The 16,076-nt window shown below is 42.1% G+C and overlaps 1 protein-coding gene across 3 annotated transcripts; it reads right to left on the bottom strand.

The window, feature by feature from the left end:
* Nucleotides 1-761: 761 nt before the first annotated feature.
* Nucleotides 762-15,631, bottom strand: gmeb1 (glucocorticoid modulatory element binding protein 1). Of its 3 annotated transcripts, none has more exons than XM_034095235.2 (11): nucleotides 15,552-15,631; nucleotides 13,410-13,599; nucleotides 12,448-12,500; nucleotides 12,255-12,370; nucleotides 9,512-9,615; nucleotides 7,980-8,116; nucleotides 7,280-7,405; nucleotides 7,050-7,187; nucleotides 5,418-5,540; nucleotides 4,009-4,532; nucleotides 762-1,573 (listed from the first exon to the last, which is right to left on the bottom strand). In XM_034095235.2, the coding sequence occupies exons 2-11, from the start codon at nucleotides 13,532-13,534 to the stop codon at nucleotides 1,307-1,309; spliced, it is 1,713 nt and encodes a 570-aa protein (XP_033951126.1). In that variant the 5' UTR covers nucleotides 13,535-13,599; nucleotides 15,552-15,631; the 3' UTR covers nucleotides 762-1,306. The 3 variants fall into 3 exon arrangements, with proteins under 3 accessions (XP_033951126.1, XP_033951124.1, XP_033951125.1); XM_034095233.2 differs by having other exon boundaries at nucleotides 5,418-5,555; XM_034095234.2 differs by lacking the exon at nucleotides 15,552-15,631 and having other exon boundaries at nucleotides 5,418-5,555; nucleotides 13,410-14,503.
* Between the last annotated feature and the right edge of the window lie 445 nt (nucleotides 15,632-16,076).

Below are 16,076 nucleotides of genomic sequence, written 5' to 3' on the forward strand. Positions count from 1 at the left end.
GTAATATGAGCACAGCACTGTACAAATGAGACTTGAATTTGTCTGCGTAAATTAGTTTGTAAATGTATGTTTTGTTTTACGAGGTCCCGTCATCCAGACTTTCATACGTTTGGAGATTTTTCGTTCACTGTCGAAGCACGTAAGAAACTATTCTCCAAGAGTTCAGGAGAGTTGTTGATATACAAATGGTCCTTTTGGTGATGATGAAGTATTCCTTTTAGCTCTAAATCTGTACCCACGGTAATTATGTTAACATGTTCTTGCCGAATCAGACATCCGTCTCCTCACAGCTATGGAGCAAATGGACCTGATGGGAAACCATGTTTAAGGAAATTCTAATCCAGCACTTTTAATAAAACCGCAAGTGAACACACAACATGTTGGGAATCATCGTACAGGGCACACAAACACTTTTTTTGTGAGATTTCTTGATTTTTGTTCTGCCCCATCTTAGTATGTAACCTGATGAGTACAATGTCATTATAACAGCTAGAAATCGGAGCCAAAACTACTAATACTTCAAGTAATAAACAGCAACTGTACTTAAAATGCAAAACTGACATAAGCAACAGAATATTTGTTGTTGTGAAGCCTCTTTGTTTCAATACAAATGTTAAGGGATCATGTACACACACACACACACACACACACACACACACACACACACACACACACACACACACACACACACACACACACACACACACACACACACACACACACACACACACACACACACACACACACACACACACACACACACACACACACACACACACACACACACACACACACACACACACACACACACACACACACACACACACGAAAAATGGCTGTGACTACTAGTCTATTTACCAGCTCATAGAGTCCTGTCGTGAACCCGGAAATGTCGAGTACCCCAACGTTTTTATGTAAGAAATATAAAGTACGGGTCCCCAGCTAACTTTCACAAGTTGGGCAATATGCTAAATTAGCATAAGTTGCATTAATAAGCATTAATGAGCATACAATAGTTATTGAGGATGTTGAATTAATTTCTGACATTTTCAGAGCAGTTGTAACCAGGAAGTGGCCGTACCTGTACTCCCGGGGACTGCTTTTGATGAATTTGGGTCCATGTGAACGTTTTAGGGATCTCAAAACTGCATTCCAACATAAAAATGTGGGGTACTCAACATTTCCGGGTTCACATTTCTGGCAGGTAGACTGTTCCCCTAGAGCTTGGTCTTAGGCCAAGGCAAAGATTGGATTCGGAGATTCAGTCTTTAAAGTCTGACAGTCCGCGGGATAAAATAAGAGAGTCTCATTTGTCCGTGTGTTCTTCCTGAGTGTTGTCCTCTATGACCACGATCTGGATGCCCGACAGCTGTCCGCTGGCGTCCAGCTGCAGCCCCTCCACCCCCCCAGTCTGCACCTCCTGCATTTGGCACTGCGTCTCCTCCATGCCGGTCTGCATCATCATGGCGTCCTGACCCGAGTCCCCGCTCAGCTGCAGCTCCATCACGCCCACCGCCTGCTCCATGGGCGCCGGGTTGATCTCGATGACCGTGTGTTCCTGTCCCACATCGCCCTGAAGAATCACAATCAAACTTTATTTATATAGTACTTTTCATACACAACCAGAGTAACACATAGCTTTGTGATTAAAAGAACACTTGTAACCAACGCATATATATATATATTTATTACACGGCTTAGTTGAATGCTCGATTCTGATTGGTCAATTTGGAAATCTCTATAATAATACTCGATAACACACACTGCTGCTAAGCCAAATAATGACCGGTGCTAAGGAAAATCAAGGTGGAAAGGGAAAGAGGTTGGACTGCAGATAAATCACCAGAAGACGACAGACAGGAAGTAAACACTAACATGAACACGATATGGGCTCTGCAGTGCTTAGGCCTTGTTAGTGGAAAACAGTCACAGAAAATATCGATCAGAGTTACGTTAGTGTTGCGCCGTCAGTGGCGTTTTTATATGTACAAAAGTGGTGGGGCACAAAAAACTTAGATGTCTATAAGCTTCTGCAGTGAGGTGCATGGCTGGTGAGGCACTGGCACCGACTCTTCAGGTTTACAAATATTATATTTTGACCTAAATCAAAATATAATATTATTTTCAAAAGCTTTTTTTGTCTGATGCTTCAATTCATTTTAAACAGACAGTTCAACAAAAGGATACCCACATTTTTTAATTGTATCATTTAAATATTGAATTGTTCTCACTTAGCAATAAACTTGCGGTCTTACCTTGACTTGAAGATTAAGTCCATTTGCCTATCCTTCTGGACAAAAATCTCTATTACTTTTTTGTCAATCATAAATCTAATCAATAGATTTATGATTCGAAAATTATAAAAGTAGGATAGACATGTGGATATTATCCGGCTGAACAAAACGTGCATTTATCTAACAGGTTTGTTTCCCACAGATTTTATTTGGAGCTATTTTCTAACATCCTATGGAGAAATCTCATTGCTTTTTTGTCGAGGGAAGCCATGCGCAGCTTACTTCCGGGTTTTAGGACGCGTCACTGCAGCTCTCTCGCATGCTCTCTCGTCTCCTCTTCACACACCACACTTTTCGCGGCACACGTACTTACAGCCAATCAGCTCTGAATGATGTGAGATGACGTATGGTGGGGATGGCAGCTCAGTGCCCCTATGGTCATTATTTGTTTGCCTATATACCTAGTTAGCTGGCTTACCTCAGCTACCCATCTAACAAGCTAGCTAGCAAATGTTACCGATCCAACTACCTATTGCCAATTATTACATGGCTTAGTTGATCTATTCTGATTCTTATCAAGATATGTTGACTACTCTCTTTGAAACCAGTTAAATGGGCTAACAAGAGAGAGGTTCTCCAGAATTGACGTGGCAACTCTCCCGTGCACCGTGACTGCTCTGATTTGTGATGTGAATCCTCCGGCCGTAATTCCAAATAAACCTTCAGTGTTTGACATCAAAGCTCCTGCTCTACCGTGTCTCCTTCCTGAGTCGGTGACTCCCACTGCATTGCTACACAGACATTTCCATTACACATAGGATTTTGGAAAATAGCTCGAAATTAGGTCTGTGGAAAACGAACCTGTTAGATAAATGCACGTTTTGTTCAGCCGGATAATATCCACATGTCTACCCTACTTTTATTATTTTCTAATCATAAATCTAATCGATAGATTGATCGATAGATTTATGATTAGCATCAGTTCGTTCATGATGGCTCATGTCAGTGACAGTGATGATGACATCGTTGCGAAATTATTAACAGAGTCATTTTCAAGATTGAGTTCCAATGATAAACTGGAGTGGCAAAGGATCAGCTGAATGACCCGCAAGTGCTTCATCCAGAAGGACAGGAGGATGGACGTTGTGTTTCAGTGATTTGTCATCAAAGGTAGGCCTAACTCATCTTCAATGTGGGCCGCCGTGCCGACTTCATTCATTTGTAATTGTTACTTGGCTGTGGGTGCCCTGTCAGGATAGGTGTTTATATAAATGGTGTTGTTTGTGTGGTAGAGGGTCGCTGTCATTGATGCGTTTTGCACCCCGGACCGCTGTTTTGATATTCCGCTGAAGTCGACGCTGTGATGTAATAACTCTTCTTTTTTTTCGAGGGAAGGGGGGTCAGAGGGCCTAGGTATAAAAGTCACGGCTCGCCACTGTGTTCAGATGATGTCAAATCCAACGGGATGCCATAAATAAACTCCACAGAATCACACTACACACCTACGCCGTGATTACATTCAGGCAGACTGTAGAATTCAACCTCTTTGGACCATTTATAGACTTATTGAAAACAAGCTACAAAATGTAATACCTTGGGAAATGCCGTTTAATAATTTTTAATAGCCTTCATTTTCGCTAAATTGATTTATCAACTTGTAATACTTTTTAAGACCCCGCGGACAGCCTGGTTATGGATGTTCTTTAAAAAGTTCAGGTCTTGAACAGTCTCTATCCCTCTCTAGTCTCTAAAGCAAAGAACAAGATGTAGTCACCTCCTGATGCACCAGCATGGCTCCGTCCACCATCTGTCCCTCGAGGGCCATCCCCTCTCCGCCCCCTTGCTGGGTGAGCTGCAGCAGCTCCACGGGGCTCACCATGGTGCCCAGCTGCCCCGAGTCCTGCAGCGCGGTGCCCAGCAGTGTGAGGCCGGATGACGGGTGCAGCGTGATGGTGTCCGTCTTCCCGTCCCCGGCCAGCATGTAGCGGGTGAAGAGCTGCGAGCCGGCGGACAGCAGCGTGACGGTGTTGGAGGAGGAGAGGCCGGCCATGGTGAAGGGCTGCCCCATGGAGGTGAGGGAAATCGGGGAGAGCACGGTGAACTGCTGGGGCTGCAGGGTCTGCTGCTGGGTGATGGAGGAGGAGAGGAGGGTGGCGCTGGTGGAGGCGGGTCTCTGCAGGCGGGGGCGTTTGGGCGGACGCTTAGGGGGGGTTTTTGTTTTGGCCGCGGGCTGAGGGCAGGAGAGCAGAGCCCGGACATGCTGCTGCTTCCTCTGGTCCTCCAGCTGCACCTCCAGGTCTACACACATCACAACGTCAGCGCATTTATTAACTATCAGACTGCTCATGTTTCTAATATTAATATTTGTTATCAGTACTTATCTGAGATGTATCTGAATGTCAAGTCTAATCTCAAAACTCACATAAAACTCAATAATTTATAGTGGCAACAGACAGTGTTATTATTTGCAAAGACAATTGACAGGACGATCGATCTGCTTCTATAAACAAGAAACAATCGTAAGATCACAAATAATTTTTCTCCATTACTAAAAAGCAGATTTTGCACGTGCCAATAGTGATATTTGGAAATTGTTATGCCTAATCTCATACACACACATTAAACTCAATTGAAATGTCATCTCTGTTTGTTGTCATATTTAGTATCAAGAGTGGCATCATGTGCGGACAAGTGGATGTTTTTCAGATTTTCTCAGAGCCTCCAAATGTCCCCATAAGGGAGGCGAGTCCCCACACTTGACTGTGTAAACAGATTTAGGTCCCCACAAGGATAGTAATGCTAGGCCACACACACACACACACACACACTGCATTTGTTTCCAAACCAACTGTACAACAGAGACAATGATAACATATGTTCTGTCTGTTGATTTTTATATAAACAGGATGATTAATCTGCTTGTTTATATATATATAATATATATATATGTCGTTAGCAACATGGCTAATGTATTGCTAGCAGCCTTGCTACTATTCAAAGCAATTCATTTGTCTTACTAAATTAATTTGAGTCATTCTTTCGATATACCGTAACATTATTTGGAGACACGAAGTCGTGTTTTAGAACTTGTAAATAGTAGTACATGTTATCTAATGTGATCGGATGTAAAGAGGTGTGTGTGTGTGTGTGCGTGCGTGTGTGTGTGCGCGTGCGTGTACTCACTGCTGAGCGTGCAGAGGACCTGCTCTTGGCTCGGGTCCGTCTGCTGCCTCCTCGTCTCCACGATCCTCTTCACTGAGTCCAGCAGGCCGAACACCTGAGCCAGGTTACTGAGCACCGCCACCTCTACCAGACAGGAATCTGGGATCAGTGCGGCAATCAATCACAAGGTCACTCAGTCAGTCAGAGAGGAGGACCAAATCCAGCCGGGGTAAACATTCAAACACTAAGTATTTACTCATGATCCGTACACAAGTCACACATTGAAAAGGCTTTCTGGTCTTTGGCAATTTCACCCATCATCCGTTCAGTCCTTGTCCAGCACTTTGGAGCGAGATTTAAATACATGTTTTTTCTAAAGCTGGCAATAGATTTTTCCTGTCGTGTGTTATAAAGGGTTTAGTGCATGTAAATGGTCTGTAAGGCTAAAATCCCTGAGGGAGTTTCTCACTCCAAACTTTCTTCCTCTCAAACTACGGGGCAGGCAGAGGGTCGTAATCACAGAACATGCACACACGGCTCTTATTAAAGCGTCCTTAAAAGGTCCCCTATTACACTGTTTTCCATCAATATATCACAGGTCTCAGATATATACAGAGCTCTGATTGGCTGAAACAGCAAACAGATCATTGCAGCATTACCCATAATCCCCTCTGTTTCAGCCATGTTTCCAAAGTGCTGATTCTCTGTCTGTTACTTTAGATGAAAATAAGGAGCCCCTCCCCACGCCCCTCAGAGAGAGATTTGGTTACAAAGAACTCAATGGAGCTCTAGAGGAGGTTCAGGTGATAAGGGGGGGGGGGGGTTACCTTGGGTGCTGATTGGCTGATGGTTACACAAGACAACACATCGTTATGACATCATAAAGTGGCCAAAATCTGATCAGCTCATTTTCAGAAATGGATCAAAAAGAGAGAGAATCTTTGTTCCTGAAACTTTCAGAGTCTCTTTCCACAGAGGGGACACATGTTGATGTAGAAGAGACATGGAGAAGAGGGGACACATGTTGATGTAGAAGAGACATGAAGAAGAGGGGACACATGTTGATGTAGAAGAGACATGAAGAAGAGGGGACACATGTTGATGTTGAAGAGACATGAAGAAGAGGGGACACGTGTTGATGTAGAAGAGACATGAAGAAGAGGGGACACATGTTGATGTTGAAGAGACATGAAGAAGAGGGGACACATGTTGATGTAGAAGAGACATGAAGAAGAGGGGACACATGTTGATGTAGAAGAGACATGAAGAAGAGGGGACACATGTTGATGTAGAAGAGACATGGAGAAGAGGGGACACATGTTGATGTAGAAGAGACATGAAGAAGAGGGGACACATTTTGATGTAGAAGAGACATGAAGAAGAGGGGACACATGTTGATGTAGAAGAGACATGGAGAAGAGGGGACACATGTTGATGTAGAAGAGACATGAAGAAGAGGGGACACATGTTGATGTAGAAGAGACATGGAGAAGAGGGGACACATGTTGATGTAGAAGAGACATGGAGAAGAGGGGACACATGTTGATGTAGAAGAGACATGGAGAAGAGGGGACACATGTTGATGTAGAAGAGACATGGAGAAGAGGGGACACATGTTGATGTAGAAGAGCCCTAGTGCGTGATGCTGTGTACCTGTGTCCTGTAGGGCCGCCGGCTCCCTGCGCTGCTTCACCCCGTTCAGCAGCTCCTGCAGCTCCGTGCTGATGTTGGTCACCACCTCTCCCAGCAGACCCACATCAGCAATGCCCTTCCAGAAGTTCAGCGTGTCCTCTGTGGAGACACAAACACAGCAAAGTCACACGTGTGATCTGTGAATGAAGTAATGGTGATATTAACTCTGAGTAGTGGGTGCTCTGTGGGACCTGAGATCTCGCTGGTCTCCTTCTTCTCTGCAGCCTCCAGTGAACTGGTGATCCAGTCCATCTTGGCACTCAGAGTCTCGGCTCTGTCCTCGCCCGCCGTGCTGCCGTTACCCAGAACCAACTGAGCTGTACGTCACACATTATGGCAAATTAAACATACAGATAAGAAATTACCGTTCAAAAGCACAACAATAAAGACGTAGGATAATGTGAGTTTTGTTGAATGCTACATTGAAAACACGCAGAAGATTTTTGGCAGCCACATATAAAGGCGAAAATAATAAGTGAACTAATTATTTTGACATTATGAGTCTTCCATTAGTTACTAAGCCATTCTTTTCATAACAATATTAAATATTCTGAGTACATTCAATTGAGATACTTTGTCTTAATTTGAACATACTTCATAATTCTGAAACACTAAATCATTATTTAAAGAATATTTATAATTCAAGTCTGGTTTAACAATGCCTCAAAACTAAAAGTGTAAAACAGCAGAAGATAATCACAAAATAGCTCATCATGTCGGGGAAATTAGTATTTTATTGCCGTCTTAAATCGCTTTTGTGTGTGTGTGTGTGTGTGTGTGTGTGTGTGTGTGTGTGTGTGTGTGTGTGTGTGTGTGTGTGTGTGTGTGTGTGTGTGTGTGTGTGTGTGTGTGTGTGTGTGTGTGTGTGTGTGCGCACGCGCGTGTGCTCACCCTGAGAGGAGGTGCCTGTGCCGTCGGGGGGGAAGCGTGTGTTGTTGATCAGAAGGTCGAACTTGGTGCTGCGACACGTGTTGGTGCACAGCGTGTTGTGCTCATAGAAGTCCAGCTGACCCGAATCCATCATTTTTCTAGAGAGCAGAAATGAGGAAGGGGTTCGGACAGTTAGTCAATGTTTAATTGGACACCGATGATCCCATCAATACTACCAAAAGGAATTGCAACCTTTATCGATGATATTTAACGTTTGGTGTGTTCCTGAGCTCAGTGCACCTATGTTACTACATTATGTATCTACTTAAAGGTAGGGTCGGTAAGGATGGAGAAACCAGCTCGAGTGCGCTAGAATTTGAAAGTACACAGCCGTAAAAAAATCTGCCCTTTCCTTCAGACTTCCTCACAGAGCCCCTCCTCCAACACACAGGAACGCGCACATGACCAATGAGGGCACGAGGTAAGTGTGTGCCCCGAGGGAAGGCTGACAGGCAGGTAGGCCATCCAGTTACTTTAGCCGGCTCAAATGATTGGTCCTGCATTTTACAGCACTACGGCTTCCACAGATTTATTTATTTATTGTCAAAGCATTTCATATATTCATTGCTATCGGGATGTTAAGAGCATTCCATGGAATATAACAAACAGTGTTTCTGAAGTGAATTACCGACCCCACCTTTAAGCATTAGATTAGATAACATTTTATCCAAAGCAAATTACAATAAGTGCAGTAAACCATAAAGATATACACTCAGAAAGCGTCAGAAAATAAAACCCTCTCTCTTTTCCTCCAAACCCAAATCTCTAAAAACGGGGAACAACGGAGCTGATCCAGATTTGCGTCCGTTATGACGTAACATCTGAAATGTGGACCCACGGCCCAATCAGAAACGTTGCTATCAGAAACAATGCCCGACTGTTTTGGAAGTAATATGGTCGGTGCATGCTTACATTAGCATGGCTAACACTCAGAGCTAACCTGTACTGGAGAGCATGTGTGTGAAGAAGCAGGAAGTAGAAAGGAACTCACCTTGTGGTATAACCGGCAAGAGAGAAAGCCTTTGAGCTCCAGACTGTTTCAGAGAGGATCCTTGATGATCCATGATATGGCGTTTCATCACGGCAGCATTTAGTTTAGACAGTAGCTGCCGGGTCCCGCATGAGCTCAGACCCCTCCTTTTTTTTCAATTTTAATTTTTTTAAAGCTTTATACTCCAAATCAGCACTTTTGAAACAGGAAGTGAAATAGAGGGATATGAGGCATGGCTAGAACGGGTGATATGTTTGGTGTTTTGAGCAAAACACTTCATAGACATGTTTTTTATTTGTATATATCTGAGACCTATGCTATTGCCTAAAAATAGCATGATAGGTGAGCTTTAAATCACGGTTTAGCATATTTATTGTAGACGTATGAGTAAGCGTTTGCATGCAGACTGTGATAATTATAACGTTGTGTTCAGAGCATCGAGGCAGAATTCCGAATATTTAACCCTGGATTTCGGCTCTAATGCAGACATCAGTCTCCTCACCGCAGCATGACCCCCCCCATCCTGATGGCTCTCTTCCAGTCCTTCAGAGTGGCTTTTCCAGAAATGTGCACAAACTGCTTGGGGCTGATCAGCTGGTCTTCATACTGGCGGGGGGGGGGAAAGACATTTAGTCCAGTGTAGCGGATAAAACACTAGACAAGCTAAAAGCAAAAAGACATACTGTACTCCTTATGTCTGATGAGGCTTTGCATTCATACACATGCATGTTAATGTTCAAAAAGCTCTTTATTTTTCTCATACTGCCTGTGCTGCAGCACCTCTTTCCACCCTCTGTCTGAAACCAGAGCCCAGTCTGCTCTGATTGGCCTATAATGTACAATCTGTTGGAGCGCTAACTAATGGCGCGTTTCCACTGCAGGCCTCGCTCGGTTTGGTTAGGCCTTATTAGGCCCGGCTCACTTTAATGCTGCGCTTCCATTACAGTTTAGGAACTGGGGCAGTTACTATAGTAACGCAGTGTAGGCGGAGCCGTGACGTCATCTTCAATGAGAGCCCCAGAAAAACAACACAGCCGTTAGCTCTTAGCACTCAGAGCTCACAGCTCTTCATATCTGCTCAGAAACTAGACAGAAGTTAAACAAGTCCAAACCACAGACTGCCTGTGTCATGGAGAATACAGGCGCTGGTTTATTTATGTCTGGTAGGGGTGTAACGGTACACATACCCGTACCTAAATTATTCGGTACGGGCCCTTCGGTTCGGTACACGTGTGTACCGAAGTGTACCGAACGAATATAACGTTAAACGTAAAAATTGAGAACGTGAACAACTTCTTGGAAGTAATCTCAGGTGCTGCGTCGCAGCATTCAGAGTAATTTGCTCCCATTGTGATCAACGCGTCATAGAGCGAGCAAGTCATTTCATTTGACGAGCTGGTCAGAGGGATGCGTTCAAATGTAGTCAGTAATTTGAGGAACTGTCGAAATGGCGAACGCAGATAAAGTTGAGCTCGAAAATCCTCCAGCATCATTGAAGTTTGTCGGCATTGTTCAACTAAAATTGGTTACGCGGCTGGCAATACATCAAACTTGCACACTCATTTGAAAAGGCATCACCCGAACGTGAATATCACCGGTACCAAAAGACTGAAGTGCAAACCCAACTCCCGCTAGCATTTGAGCCTCCACCACTCGCAGAGAGTTCAGACCGAGCCAAAGCTATTACAAACGGCAAATATCCTTATGTTGCCATGTTAGCAAAGCGCTACCTGGCTGTATCTGCTACCTCTGTCCCTAGAGAGGGTTTTCTCCACAGCAGGAGACATTGCTAGTGCCAGCAGATCTGCCCTTTCGGCAGCCATGTGGACAAGTTCATCTTTCTTTCAAACAACATGAAGATACAATGACAAGCAAGTCCTAATGTCAAACTGGCTGCTTAGGTGCTAGTACAGTAAAGTTCAAATACAGATTATTTCAGTTCATCGAAAAGCTGCACCTTAATGTTTATTTTATTATATTTTGTATTTATTTGAGTGAATACATTATTCACAGTTTAATAATAATTAAAAAAAAATATGTTATGTTTTGTGATAATTTTTTCTGCTGTACCGAAAACGTACCGAACCGAACCGTGACATAAAAACCGAGGTACGTACCGAACCGAAATGTTTGTGAACCGTTACACCCCTAATGTCTGGATAGGCCGTTGTTGTGAGTGTGGACGGTCGGAGCACATAACGTTAGCTTAGCCGATCTCCATTTAGAAAACAAGCATTTTAAAAAGGGTTTTCCGCCTGCCGTCTGTCTGCAGACTTGTCAAAGCATTAATTCATGGTTTTTACAAACCGGTATCAGTATGTTGTTACTTCGGCATCATTTTGAAACGTGTATTACAATTAAATCACGGTCAAATATGTTCATCTTGTTGTAGTTGTAGCTCCCTTGCCAGCGATTCTCTCTCTAGTTTAGCATACTCAGCCCGACTCAGCCTGGTTGTTCCTGGCCTTAGAACCATGATTTTATGGGGCCAGAAAAACTGTGACTTAGGACCCGCTAGCCGGTACTAGGCCAAGTGGAAACGCAACCAAAAACAGGCCCTGCACAGCTCGGCACGCTTAAAGCGAGCTACCCGCTGCAGTGGAAACGCGCCATAATAGAAGCTCAAGTGTTACATATTGACTGTTACAATGGAGGCGTTGAGGGGGGGGTGTGTGTGTGTGAGAGAGAGAGAGAAACTCACACGGAACACAGGGATTTTAGCCCCAAAATAACAATAGGTTGTTATAGTTTTTACAGCCACAGTAAGCACATATCCACTTGCAGTTGTAAACAGCATAATGCATTTTGAAGCTGACGTGTTGAAAGAGAGCAGGAATAGGAAATGCGACACAGTTATTCTGGGACACGAGAAGTAGTGCATGTTTATTTCCTGCTGTTTGACTATTGAGTGACCTAGTTGCCGTTCAGCTGTGTACAGTCGAGTATAGCAACTATTGTAACAGTCTTTAAATGTGTCATTGTGAAGCATTTTAGCTCAAAATTAAATATTATATAGTGGAGCTTTTGTAGACGTTTAGTGCAAAACTAACAAAAGTTGCAATTCGCTTTAATTAAGACTATCTCAAATGTATTTTTCCCATATCTGATAATGTACACAAACAAACTAGCAACAGTCTGCAAGGCTCTGGAAAGGGCTGCGTGCACAAAAGGAGATTTCTGATTGGAACAAACACCTACTTTTAAACATTAAGTAAGACTTGTATATAAACTGTATAAATACCGACCTTTACACATTTAACGTTGATTCCCGGGCAAACAAACTTCTTCACCAGCAGCAAAGCTTTACAGTCTCCGCAGGTTATGGGACAGCCGATTTCAACGTCATCTCCGTCTGCTTGTTCTAAAAGAATGACACAGAACTTAAATAAATATATACATTTTTCTAATGTAATATATAGTTGTTGTCTGTTCTCTTACCTTCATGTGCTTCAACCGTCATGACGGCTGCGTCTGTTTCAGCAGATTCTTCTCTGTAAAGGAAAGTGTGTTTAATGTTTCTTCTCCGGTGGTTCTTGAGCCTCTGAGTAAACTGACTACTTCTGACTAGGGAGAAATATTTCATATTAAATGTAATGCATAACAAAAACACTGCAGATACAATTTAAAACTATAAAATGACACAATAACTGCAGCAAATGTGTGAAATTTAGGCAATTTTTAAACATTTTCATCTGATCCTTTCCTGTGAATATTGCTCAGAGATAAGTTTTATTGAATTACTCTTTTAGGACATTTTAATTACACATCTCAATCTGTATTATGTTTGTTGAAATAAAACTACAAAGGCTTTTTGTTTTGGACAAATTCAATGTTTCCTTCTCCAACAGCTTTTAGCTCTTTCGACGTTTTAACTTGTTTTTAAGGAACATTTAATACAATTCACACCGTTTTCTGAAAAGAAAGGCTTTCTTGATCATATGAATGCTTCTCATTTGAGAAATTAAGTGATTATTCCCTCTAACACCTGGCCATTGTTTTATTTCCCTTCGGTTGTGATAAGAAAATAGTTTAGCATTAAGGCTGTGTGAGTTTAGTTTAGTTCAGGTCTTCACCGTGCCTTTATCCTGTGAGATTGAAAAGAAAAGCTATATATCTTGAATTCAAATTTTAAATGTTTTCTGCACAATAAGAAATCAAATCCTAAGAAACAGGCCAACTGAATACATACATAAAGGCCTAGAGACCCCTCTTAGGGTTGGGGACCAGAGGGTACCGTCTGTGCATCTTATCTACTTAGGATAAGTCTCCTTTGTCCCACTGTTGTTAACCTGATGGTAGCTGATAAGGTGGTATCCCTGTAGCTGTGTTTGTTAAATGATGATGTTTAAAAATAAGTCCTCAGTACATACCATGGATGGTATATATAAAGAGGTACATACCCGGTGGGGATGGGCTGCAGCTGGAGGATGACCTGAGTCTTGTTTGGGTCATCGGGGTCACAGTCTTCAGCCTTCACCATCACCACCTCGGCCAAGGACACCGTCACCTCTCCGGGGGTCGCCATCACGCTCAGAGCAGAGAGCACGGGGGGGCTGCTTTCATAGGACAGCTATCCAGGAGTACGTTCATCTGGAGAGAGATGAACACATTAGGAAACATGACATCAGAATCATAAACAGGTTACATAAACAGTTAAATATGATAAATTGTAAGAAAAACGATCGATATATTGAAGAGCCCTTATCATGATATCACTTTTGTCACATGAGAAACCGTTATGCTTCATATCATCTTTGCACACTTGTAGTCAAGCAAAAGTAGCAATTATTCTCTTCCAATTAATGTTCTGTTTACCCACTCATGGTATAGTTATTTAGACATAACGTTGGATGGTTACATCTATACCACAGAAACACATATAAAGAAGCATAACTAGAAAACATGAAATACGAATACGAACATGAAATCAGAATCATAAACCGGTTACATAAACACAGTTAAATAAGATAAACGTAAGTAAAACGACTGAAATATAATATCACAATATCGATAAATTGAAGAGCCCTTATCATGATATCACTTTTGTCACATGAGAAACCATTATATAGGCTTCATATCATCTTTGCACACTTGTAAACAAGCAAAAGCAGCACTTATTCTCTTCCACTTAATGTTCTGTTTACCCACTCATGGTATAGTTATTTAGATATAACGTTGGATGGTTAAATCTAATAATAATAATCCTATTTTAAAAGTGTTTCCTAAGTATTGTGTATCAAAATCCTAATTTATTAAGGAAATAAATCTGTAGAATAATTGTAGTGGAGTAAAAAGTACAAAATAGATTTCCAAAAAGTAGAAGAGTAGAGTTTAATGAAAGTACTCGGGTAAAGTACAAGTACCTCAAATGTACTGGAGTAAATGTACTTAGTTAGTTTACATCCCTGGAACAGTTTGAATTAAGGCTAGCAATATTAATTATAATAAAATGTTTATTGATGTGCTTTATTTATCACAACACTATATCGACTGGTAAATAATAATAATAATAATAATAATAAATCAGCTTTTTTTTATCCTATTTATGCTGACGTGATCCCACTGTTTTTAAACTGTTAGATTTTGAATTACGATGTAACGGTTAGTGTATTTTACCCACGAGCGTTTGGAAACAGAAACCACAGTTTTGCGTAATTTCGGGGGATGCTAATTGACATGGAGGCAGTTAGATCACTCTGTCCCATTTTAGATAAATTCAGCATTATTTTAGCAGATAAAACACTCTTTTTGGAGAGGGTTATCAGGACCGAAGCCTGAATGCTGTTTAAATCCACACACACATAAAGTGGTATAACATGAAAATACTCAGGTAAAGTACAAGACTTGAGTAAATTAACCTAGTTACTTTAAACCACTGACGTCGTCACACTGTTTTTAAACTGTCCGATTTTGAATGAACATGTAACGGTTAGTGTGCTTTACCCACGAACGTTGTGGAACAGAAACATGCTTTAAAAGGGATGATAGTTGACATGGAGGTAAGTAGATCACTCGGTCACTTTTAAGATAAATCCAGCATTATTTTAGCGGATAAATCCCTCTATATTGTCAAAGTTACGTGGGTTATCACGTTCGCTGTATGCAATCTAATGCCGTTTAGATCCACACACACTGAGGCTCGACGGTAGCCATTATGGCTCAAGCAAGGGCGTAACTATATGTGTGAATCTGGACTAAAATCCACCAGCTATACACACCGAGACGAGTAACCACTTTGCATTTACAGTGTGACGGTTACGTGTGTGTGTGTGTGTGTGTGTGTGTGTGTGTGTGTGAACCGTACGTCCCTTCGTAACATTTTAACTCTCCCTCAAAATGACGTCTCCCTGTGCGGCGGCACGTACAGCAAACAACGGCACGGCGGCGGCGGCGGCGTCTCCATTCTGTGCGGCCGCTGCACCCCATGCGTAAAATACACATCAATCCGCTGCTTAAAATAGTGCCAGTGTCGTGAGATCGGCTGGTGTATTACATATAAACATGTTTAAAATAACACAGTTATAAAAATAGCTCGTGCTTACCGTTTTAAGGAGAGAAACGCAGCGCTAGATTGAGGAGAGCTGCGGCGCATGCGCAGTTCGGAGATACAACTTGACTTCCTGCTGCACAGCGCTCGCCTTGTTATCTCGCTCCTGTAAACCCTGACTAAACTCTTTTTACTGAGTGGTGACTTTATTTTATACAAGAGACATGGTGTTTTGTAATACCTGGTGTCTTTATAAGCTTTAATTATAAAGATATATCTATGTAGAATGTGTCTTTCTGCTTGAATTTGCATTTTAAATTGGTCAAATTTGAATACTGAAGCATGGAGCATTGTTTTGTTTTGCTTCAAACTTCCTAAAAATGCATCCTCACGCTTTGCCAAGGTGTAACATATAGGGTTGCTTGTTTACATGTTAATTATGATGTTCATTTTCAAGATCCATTGGCAACTTTTGCAAAGTTAGAGCCCATAGCTTTGCCTTTACACTTTCAAATATATAAAATGTGTTATTTTGCTCCTGTAAACCGGGACAAAATCCCACTCAAACTCCTTTTATTGA

The sequence above is a fragment of the Pseudochaenichthys georgianus genome, chromosome 11, assembly GCF_902827115.2.
Source record: "Pseudochaenichthys georgianus chromosome 11, fPseGeo1.2, whole genome shotgun sequence".
Taxonomy (NCBI): Eukaryota; Metazoa; Chordata; class Actinopteri; order Perciformes; family Channichthyidae; genus Pseudochaenichthys; species Pseudochaenichthys georgianus.

What these genes read in the sequence shown, in the direction of transcription:
- gmeb1 (XM_034095233.2), bottom strand. Translation starts at nt 13,534, where the DNA reads ATGGCGACCCCCGGAGAGGTGACGGTGTCCTTGGCCGAGGTGGTGATG. An exon ending in CACAGGCACCTCCTCTCAGG is followed by an intron (nt 7,406 to 7,979) that starts GTGAGCACACGC and finishes TGTGACGTACAG; the next exon opens with CTCAGTTGGTTCTGGGTAAC. An exon ending in CCATGCTGGTGCATCAGGAG is followed by an intron (nt 1,574 to 4,008) that starts GTGACTACATCT and finishes GTGATTCTTCAG; the next exon opens with GGCGATGTGGGACAGGAACA.